Source organism: Capsicum annuum, chromosome 4, assembly GCF_002878395.1.
Source record: "Capsicum annuum cultivar UCD-10X-F1 chromosome 4, UCD10Xv1.1, whole genome shotgun sequence".
NCBI classification, from domain to species: domain Eukaryota; kingdom Viridiplantae; phylum Streptophyta; class Magnoliopsida; order Solanales; family Solanaceae; genus Capsicum; species Capsicum annuum.
Genome location: NC_061114.1, coordinates 512,613 through 521,790, shown reverse-complemented (window position 1 = coordinate 521,790; position 9,178 = coordinate 512,613). Strand labels below are relative to the sequence as shown.

At 36.1% G+C, this 9,178-nt stretch overlaps 2 protein-coding genes across 2 annotated transcripts; both read left to right on the top strand.

Annotated features, from left to right (window-relative positions):
* Positions 1 to 1,749: 1,749 nt before the first annotated feature.
* LOC107874506 (probable leucine-rich repeat receptor-like protein kinase At1g35710) lies at positions 1,750 to 5,751 on the top strand. The gene is made up of 4 exons (XM_016721283.2): positions 1,750 to 2,772; positions 2,846 to 3,061; positions 3,585 to 5,142; positions 5,231 to 5,751. The coding sequence occupies exons 1-3, from the start codon at positions 2,592 to 2,594 to the stop codon at positions 4,217 to 4,219; spliced, it is 1,032 nt and encodes a 343-aa protein (XP_016576769.2). The 5' UTR covers positions 1,750 to 2,591; the 3' UTR covers positions 4,220 to 5,142; positions 5,231 to 5,751.
* LOC107874505 (probable LRR receptor-like serine/threonine-protein kinase At3g47570) lies at positions 4,233 to 5,546 on the top strand. The gene is made up of 4 exons (XM_047410825.1): positions 4,233 to 4,350; positions 4,687 to 5,142; positions 5,231 to 5,355; positions 5,412 to 5,546. The coding sequence occupies exons 1-4, from the start codon at positions 4,233 to 4,235 to the stop codon at positions 5,544 to 5,546; spliced, it is 834 nt and encodes a 277-aa protein (XP_047266781.1).
* Positions 5,752 to 9,178: the final 3,427 nt, after the last annotated feature.

Sequence of the window (9,178 nt, the reverse complement as noted above, 5' to 3'; positions counted from 1 at the left end):
AATAATGTATTAAAAGTGATTTAAACAACAAGCATCAAGTGTTAAGGATAAAAAAAATAATTTTTTTTTTGTCTTTTTTTGATATATCAAAGTAACAAGAAAAATAAAATTTAATTAGAGAAATATTGACCCTAAAAAACTGACGACGAGAGTATTTAACAAAATAAAGTATAATTGCACTCTTGGTCCCTCAATTATAACAACAATAGGGATAAGGGATAATTTTGAGATTCATTTAAGGATGAGTTTATTTGATGTTTGGTTGAGATAAAAAACCTAGAATAACTCATTCGTATATTATTTATCTTCAGGATTGTAGCGTTAATTTTATCCCTCCTGAATGTAAGATAACTAATCCCCAAATAATTAATTTTAAAAATGTTATTTTCGATCCAACTCAAATAAACAAATCATAATCAATAATACAAAAAAAATATAGTAGTAAAAAACTCTTGATTTATGTGATGTGTAGAGTATGGAATATTTAAATAGCTTTGAGAACATTTTCATTATTTTAGTAGAAAAGGTATTTGTCAAGTACATAAACTATTTATCATCAGTTTCACTGTTTCTATCCAAACACATTATCATTTATTTATTTATAAAATTAGTTTCAACACCAAAAGTTTTAGCACTCTTTATTAAAGTTATATTTATTGTCCCTAATAGCTTTTATCTTAATAGAGAGTGCTAAAACTTTTGGGGTTGAAGCTAGTGTGGGGGTAGAGATTCTCAAGTCCCACCTTTTCCTTAAGCAAAATCAATCCTTATTCTGCACTTCCTCTCACCGTCCTGAAATATACATAAATCATGAATTCTTCGGAGCGGTCTGGCAGGCGTATAAGGAATATTAAAGAAGTGCCTTAAAATGTTGCAGCCATTACTTTAAGTCCTTTTATGCAATTATGAACTCTACGAAACTTTATCAACTTCAATACAACTTATTCTTTTGGAGCTGATATAACAAACTACACGAGCCGGAAATGTTCCTGAAGGATGCCACCTTTTTTCATCACAAGTAGTTTGGATATCTATCAAGATATTTAAAGGGAAAGTTGATGTTGTTGAGGATAATAAAAGGGCAGTCCAGTGCATTAAGTTCCTACTATGCGTGGGGTCTAGGAAGGGACTGAACCCTAAGGATCTATCGTCCGTAGCCATACCCTACATTTTTGCAAGATACTGTTTCCACAGCTCGAACTAGTGACCTTCTGGTCACATGACAACAACTTTACCAGTTACACCAATGATCATTGGTTTAATTCCTCACTTCTATCAGCATTAGACATCAGTATTTGGAGCAACCAAATAACAAGATTTATTCATGTTCACTAGTTGGTCAGATATGTGTTCATAACATAAGACTTAAGAGCAAGATAATATAATCAGCCATCAGCATGGTATAATTGAGTGATAAAAGGGCATTTTCTTATGAATAAAATATTTTTTGAATGAATTATTCATTTCATTATATAGAAAGTAATTCATTGGACAAAACTTGACTATTTAGGAAGGCACTACTCTTCACCAAACAATTCTACAGTAAAGCAAGACGACTTGCCAAGTCTTTGGCTGATAAGAGGACTTTTCTGCCACCACATTTATAATTCAGATTGAGATGTGATAGACTTGGTTGATTTGGTGGTATTAGTATTGATATGACCAAAAGTGAGCCCTCATTTCTATTTAAAGTCTCAAAACCACATGTTATAGAGTATACCAACTAATTTTTGCGATAATGGAGAAAGCCTTCACATTTTTTCTCTCAACACTCTTCTTGCTAATGGCTAGTTCAGTCATGACCAAAACCAACATTACTACAGATCAATTTGCTCTTCTGTCCTTAAAATCCCAAATCATTTCCGATCCCTTTCACTTCTTGGATGAAAGTTGGTCTCCCACTACGTCCGTTTGTCATTGGGTTGGAGTCACTTGTGGCTCTCGTCACCAACGAGTGAATTCCTTAAATCTTTCCAACATGGCTCTTACAGGCAAAATTCCCCGTGAATTCGGAAACCTCTCATTTCTTGTTTCTCTCGACATGGGAAGCAACAATTTCCATGGAAATTTGCCTCAGGAAATGGCACAATTTGCGTTGGCTTAAGTTTCTTGATGTAAGTGTCAACAACTTCTGAGGGAATGTTCCTTCTTGGTTTGGGTTTTTACATCAGCATCGATTTCTAAGTCTTGGGAATAATAGTTTCACTGGTTCCATACCTTCTTCATTTTCTAATATGTCCACACTTGAGACTTTCAGTCTGAATTTCAATTCCATAGATGGTCAAATCCCAAAAGTGATTGGAAGTTTTATAATCCTTAGAGAATTAAAGTTTAGGGGTAACAAGCTCATAGGTTCTATTCCTCTGTCACTCTCGAATGCCTCGAGGTTGGAGACTGTAGATATATCTTATAATTCACTTCAAGGAAATATTCCAGAAGAAATTGGCAATCTTTACAACCTTAAGCTGTTGTCCATACAATATAATCAACTTAGGGGTTCTATACCTTTCACAGTTTTCAATATTTATATGATCGAAGTCATTCATTGCATTTACTGGCAATAGCTTATCAGGAAGTCTTCCCAGTGGTTTATGCAATGGTCTCCCAATACTCAAAGGGCTTTATTTATCCATATGCCTACAAGCTTATCAAATTGTTCACAACTTCAAATTTTGTCTTTATCAAAAAATGAGTTTGATGGACCAATACATAGTGAAATTGGAAGATTGAGTAACTTGCAGAAATTGGCTCTCGGAACTAACCATTTCACTGGTACGTTCTATCTTATGAATACTAGCACTATTGTATTACTTCAGAATTTTATTATATTACATATTAATTGCAGGGATAATTCCACAAGAAATTGGGAATCTTGTTAATTTGGTACTGTTAGCCATGGAGAGAAACCAGATTACCGGCTCTGTCCCGAACTCCATATTCAATACCTCATCGCTGCAAATTTTGTCACTGTCGATGAACAATCTTAGTGGATTCTTATCATGGGAGATTGGCAATTTAACCAAGATGCAACATCTACAGATTAATGAAAATAAGCTTATAGGTACTTATATATTCTAATGGTGTCTCACGTTAATTTTTATAGATCCATTAGAACTATTAAAATTCTATGAATTTTTGCATGTAATGAGTAATAAAATGTAACAATTATAAATAAATCTTCAAGCGTATGACAAGAAACACGATATAAGGAGTGTCTTATAATGTTTAAAATTAATCGGTTTTAACAAATAACCAGTTATCTAGAACTCTTGTTGGTAGTTAGCTAAATTCTAATAAAGTATCAGTTTATATATTTGAGTCCATATAAAAATACAAACCTACACAATCAGAAATTCATAGTAAATTAAATTAAGAACTTTAATAAAGGAAAAATAGATAATGTGTACATCCTTCTTAAGACTTTGATCAATAACAATAGGAAAAAGAAGTATATAGTTATTACATAAATTTCTGAGTTCTTGTCGACACCTTATCAAGTCAAACTAAAGTATGAATCACATAGATAAGCATTTAGCTAAATAGTTCATCTCACTTGTATTCATTTTTTCTTCATGTGTTGACAGGTGAAATACCAAAAGAGATAAGCAATCTTGTTGAGTTGGAGGAACTTGTTCTTGCGGATAGTAGTTTTAGTGGTCAACTTGATACGGAGATCTTCAACATATCAGGGCTGAGAATAATTGATCTTACAGACAACAATCTTTCAGGAAGCCTCCCACCAAACATAGGTTCTATCTTACCCAACATTGAAGATCTTTATCTGCATAACTTAGTCAATCTTTTTGGAAATATTCCTCATTGCATCTCCAATTGTTCAAAACTTACTATTCTAGAGCTTTCTAACAACAAACTCACAGGCCTGATTCCCAATTCACTTGGATATTTGACTCATCTACAGTATCTATATTTAGATGAAAACAATTTAACCAGTGACTCATCATTAAGCTTCTTGGCTTCCTTAACCAATTGCAGAAATTTAACAACTCTTTCTCTGGATTTGAACCCTCTAAACGGCATGCTTCCAGCCTCCATAGGGAACCTTTCCACCTCTCTTAGAAAGTTTTACGCCGAAAGCTGCAACACTAATAGATCTGTCAATGAATCAATTCTCAAATGGAATTCCAAGAGAAATTGGAGGATTGCAAAATTTGGCACACCTTTCTCTGAGACACAACAAGTTGCATGGATCTATACCTGACTCAATGAGCAACATGGTAGGATTGGAATTCCTAGACCTTTCTGATAATAATATATCGGGAACTATCCCCATGTCTCTGGAGAAACTTCAATACCTGAAGTATTTCAATGTTTCTGTCAACAAATTGCATGGTGAAATACCCTCAGGGGGGCCTTTCAAGAATCTACAATGAAGCATTGTGTGGTTCTTCAAGATTTAGTGTCCCGCCATGCCCCACTTCATCAAAGCACAAATCAAATAGGAAAAGATTGCTAGTTCTATTTCTTTGGCTAGGACTTGCAATTTTGTTTGTTCCTGTCATTTTTGTGTTTTTATGGATAAGGTATAGAAGAGGTAAAAGAGCTCCTCAACAAACAGATTCATTGTCTACCATAACACGAGAAAGAATTTCATACGATGAATTGATCCAAGCAACAGATGACCTTATAATCTGATTGGTTCTGGAAGTTTTGGCTCTGTTTACAAAGGCATTCTCGGATGTGGAACTGCCATTGCAGTTAAAGTGTTCAATTTGCAACTGGATGCGGCATTCAAGAGTTTTGATTCAGAATGTGAAGTTTTGCGTAGTCTTCGCCATAGGAATCTCGTAAAAGTCATTACTAGTTGTTCCAATCTTGATTTCAAGGTTTTAGTGCTCGAGTATATGCCTAATGGAAGTCTTGAGAAGTATTTGTATTCGCACAACTTCTTCCTTGACACCAAGCAGAGACAAAGCATAATGATAGATGTGGCATGTGCTTTGGAATATCTTCACCATGGGTGCTCGTTGCCTGTGATTCACTGTGACGTGAAGCCTAGTAACGTCTTGCGGGATGAAGATATGGTTGCCCACCTAAGCGACTTTGGCATTTCAAAACTGCTTGGTGAAGATCAGGGTGAATTATACACTAAAACCTTAGCAACATTAGGTTATATTGCGCTAGGTACGTCTCTTAGTTTTGCTGATTACTCCTTCCTTTTTTTCCCTCCAAGAAAGTATATTACATCTTTAAATGAATTGTTTGACTGTAGAGTATGGACTGGATGGACGAGTGTCAGCAAAGTGTGATGTCTACAGTTATGGGGTCATGTTGCTTGAAACGTTTACCAGGAGAAAGCTTAATGAGTTTGAGGGAGATCTTAGGTTGAAGCAATGGGTGAGTTATTCACTCCCAGAGGCTGTAATGGAACACCAACGGGTAATCACTTACAGAAGGAGCTTGATGTTGTGGCTTCAATCATGAATGTTGCATTAGATTGTTGTGTTGAATCTCCGGCAAGAAGGACAAACATGAAAGATGTTGTTGGGATGCTACAGAAAATCAAGATTCAACTTCTTGCATGCTGAGCATGTTCTCGGAATCTCTTGTTTCAAATCACTCTGTTTGTTGCAAATGTTTGCTAAATTGCTGGATTCATGTAAAGATTGCTTCTTCTTTTTTTTTTTTTAGCACTTGCTTTTTGCATGATTCTGTTTTCAAAAATGCTAGTTGGTTGCAATAAATCTTTACTATATCCTCTAAATATTAATGTTACAAAATGATGGAACACAATCAACAACAACTATAAGAACAACTTTTTAGATATAGAGAATACAGAGTTCAAAATCCAACAAGTGACTATTACTTTCAAGGATTTTGTCCAGCGATGGAAATGCCAACGATGAAGGAGAGTACAGGAAGTATCTTGCGGAGATGGAAATTCTGGAAATATACAAGATAACGTCATGTAGCTAGTTTCATTACATTGTTAAGCAGATTTGACAGATTACGGAGGGCGGCCTTAGAGAAGCAAATCGTCTGGGAAACCATCTTTACTGAATCAGTACGCGTGCACACTTGTAACACCTGAGACATAGTAGAAAACACAAATAATTTTCAGAAATTCATCGAGGAAAAAGGTCTGAACACTTTGTGGGAAACAAATCATGTGGTCAGCCGCATATTCACTTCAAACGGATTCTCCCCAAATCTTTTGCTTTATTAGTGTCGATTTTTCCCCAGTGCAGTCTAAAAAATAAAAGAAGCAGAAGTTGTCTAGAAAAAATGACACTTAAAGACAAGTTCACAATTGGATCAACGAACCGCTGGTATTGAGACCTTGAAAGGAAGACTTCATACCTGAGTAATGATCACAGAAGAAAAGAAGGGGAAATAAGGGCCGTCCCCGGATCTCCTATTTCCTCAATACCTAGTAACTTAGTTTATAAAGTCAGTTTTTAACACCTAAAATTACTTTTCGGTCATTTAATTATCCTAAAAGAAATATAAATGCAATTGTAGAAATATAATAACCGAAGGATGATGACACTTGAAAAACAATAAGGGCTTCCAGTAGGTATAAATTTAGCAGAGGTCCTTCTCCAGTCCAATTGTCAAGTCCCACCTTTCATTAGATGTATTTATTCACACCTTTCCCTTATGAGAAATCAGTCCTTTTTCCGCACTTTCTCTCACCACCCTGAAACATATATAAATCATGAATTCTTCAGAGCAAATCGGCAGACAGGCCTACAAGGACCGTAGAAGAAGTGCCTCAGTGAACCGCAGCCATTACTTTTATTCCTTTTAGGCAATTATGAAATCCACAGAAATTTATCAATTTCTATGCAATAAATCATTTTGGAGCTGAGATAACAAACTGTGCGAGCCGGAAAAGTTAGCAATGCAACTCACAATTTTCTTCTTCACTGTTTTTAGGGGGATCAATTAGATGGCTTGTAAAATTGCTTAATAAGAACACCTCTGCCCCTATAAGACAATAATTTTCCTTGCCATCCTTGTAATGTTCCTGCAGTGATCTTGGCCACTGAAGGATGCCACCTTTTTTCTTCACAAGTAGTTTGGATATCAAGCTATTTAAAAAGAAAAGTTGTTGTTGAGGCCAATAAAAGGGCAGCCCGGTGCACTAAGCTCCTGCTATGGGTGGGGTCTAGGAAAGGGTTAGACCATAAGGATCTATCGTACATAGCCATACCCTACATTTTTGCAAGAGGCTGTTTCCACAGCTCGAACTAGTGATTGATCTTGTGATCACATGACAACAACTTCACCACTTACACCAATGAATTAGTTTAACTCCTCAATTCTATCAGCATTAGACATTAGTGTTTGGAGAAACCAAATAACAAGATTGGACTATTATTGGAACTACTCTTCACCACACAATTCTACAAATTATGAAAGCAAGACTATTTCGAAAGAATTAAGCAGTCAAAAGTTGGCCAGAGATGTGTGCATAGCATAAGGTCTAGATAGTATAATCAGCAATCAGCATGATTGTAACACCCCGTAGAAACTCGTGCATGTATTGGATCTTGGTAGCAAGCTTAGTGAGTTAAGACTAGATAATTTTTCTAAGTGTCAAAGAGACTTAGTCTCATTTTTAACTCTTAATCTTCGGGGATTTTATTTTCAATCCTCCCGACCTCCTATTTTAGATTTTCTTGTTGCGTTGCGATGGGGAAAGATTGTAGTACGTCTCGGGTGAGTTTCAGAATTTTTAGACGATCCTAAGCGCATGTTTGGTGTTCAATTCCAGTAGCTCGGGGCGATCTGGGGGCGCCGCCTGGGTTACCCCGCCACTGTAAGCGGGGCGCCACCCAGGTCCTTTTACCGCTATAGGCAGGGCGACGCCCTGGGTACTCCGGTGCTCCAGGCAGGGCGCCGCCTTAGGTATCATGCCCGACCAAATTTCAGTACCCTATTCCGTCTCATTAAGGGTAAAATGGTACTTCTTCAATCCCTTATCATCTCTAACACGAAATTTAATCCCAAGAACACTAAAGTAAGTGTATTTTCATCAAAATCTCTCAAGAAACTCCATTAGGGTTTCAAACTAAAAATCATAATAGCTCAAAATTCAACCGTGAGTTCCAGAAGATAATTACAGATTTAAATTCCCCAATCTGCAAGCTTCAAGAATCACCCATTATTTTCCGAAATAGAGGTACGCGGGGTTTTCCTAAAATCTTATAGGCGTAGAAATCATGTTTTAAGAAAAGGGTTTTGGATTTATGAATGTAATCATGTTTTAGAAGTTTTGATAGTATTGTTTTTGTCCTTAGACCTTCCCCAAATTGATTGTAAACTTTTATATATATATATGTGTGTGTGTTTGTGTGTGTGTGTATGAATGTGTTTAAGAATGAATATTAAATTGAGAGCATGAATTATAATGAACCCCTCTCTTGTTATGATCTTTCCCATCTTGCATATGATATGAATTGTTTTAAATTGCATCTTGAAGGCATGATAAGAAATGTCTTGATTTTTACTATGACTTATATATGAATTTTGAACTCAAAAGAGAGGGTTATGCATGTTGATAAATGTTGAAAATAAATATAACGAAAGAGTGCATGGTTTTTCCAAAAGTACATGACCACCATATGTTGAAGAATTCTTGCATAGAATTGACTTATGTTTTCGGAACATGAATTCCTTTTGTTAAATTGCATGTTTCGGTGGTCTAAAATGTGTCTTAATGAAAGAATCATGCATGATGCATTATGGCTCAGAAATAGGACTTGCAAGTCTTGGCGTGACGACACCAATTCAGATTTTGCCATGATAATTCAGAACATAATAGAATGCATGTTTGAAATCAGACTTATTAGACGTTGAAACTAGAAAAATGCATGATTTACAACAGGATAAAATTGGACATAAAGAGAGATTAGGTGGTTCCCTGAAGAAGGCATGAGTTCAGATGACTCATTTCCCAAGACCGTGATTTACCGATCCGGGTTTATTATATTACGCTGGCCTAGAGCTTTGTTGCGTATCAGACTCAGACACTCCAACCCTTGAGGCACACTCGGGTTGGGGGCTTCCCTTCTGAGTCAATGACGGATTCCATATAGCCCGTAGAATATCATACTTGTCAGAAAGTGCCACCTAACTCAGAAGTAATACAAAGATCAGACATTGCATTGACAAGAATGATTTATGATTTTTAGAAAGTGCCCATGTGTTTTGA

What these genes read in the sequence shown, in the direction of transcription:
- LOC107874505 (XM_047410825.1), top strand. Translation starts at nt 4,233, where the DNA reads ATGGTAGGATTGGAATTCCTAGACCTTTCTGATAATAATATATCGGGA. An exon ending in ATTAGGTTATATTGCGCTAG is followed by an intron (nt 5,143 to 5,230) that starts GTACGTCTCTTA and finishes GTTTGACTGTAG; the next exon opens with AGTATGGACTGGATGGACGA. An exon ending in ATCTTAGGTTGAAGCAATGG is followed by an intron (nt 5,356 to 5,411) that starts GTGAGTTATTCA and finishes AATCACTTACAG; the next exon opens with AAGGAGCTTGATGTTGTGGC.
- LOC107874506 (XM_016721283.2), top strand. Translation starts at nt 2,592, where the DNA reads ATGCAATGGTCTCCCAATACTCAAAGGGCTTTATTTATCCATATGCCT. An exon ending in CGGAACTAACCATTTCACTG is followed by an intron (nt 2,773 to 2,845) that starts GTACGTTCTATC and finishes TATTAATTGCAG; the next exon opens with GGATAATTCCACAAGAAATT. An exon ending in TAATGAAAATAAGCTTATAG is followed by an intron (nt 3,062 to 3,584) that starts GTACTTATATAT and finishes ATGTGTTGACAG; the next exon opens with GTGAAATACCAAAAGAGATA.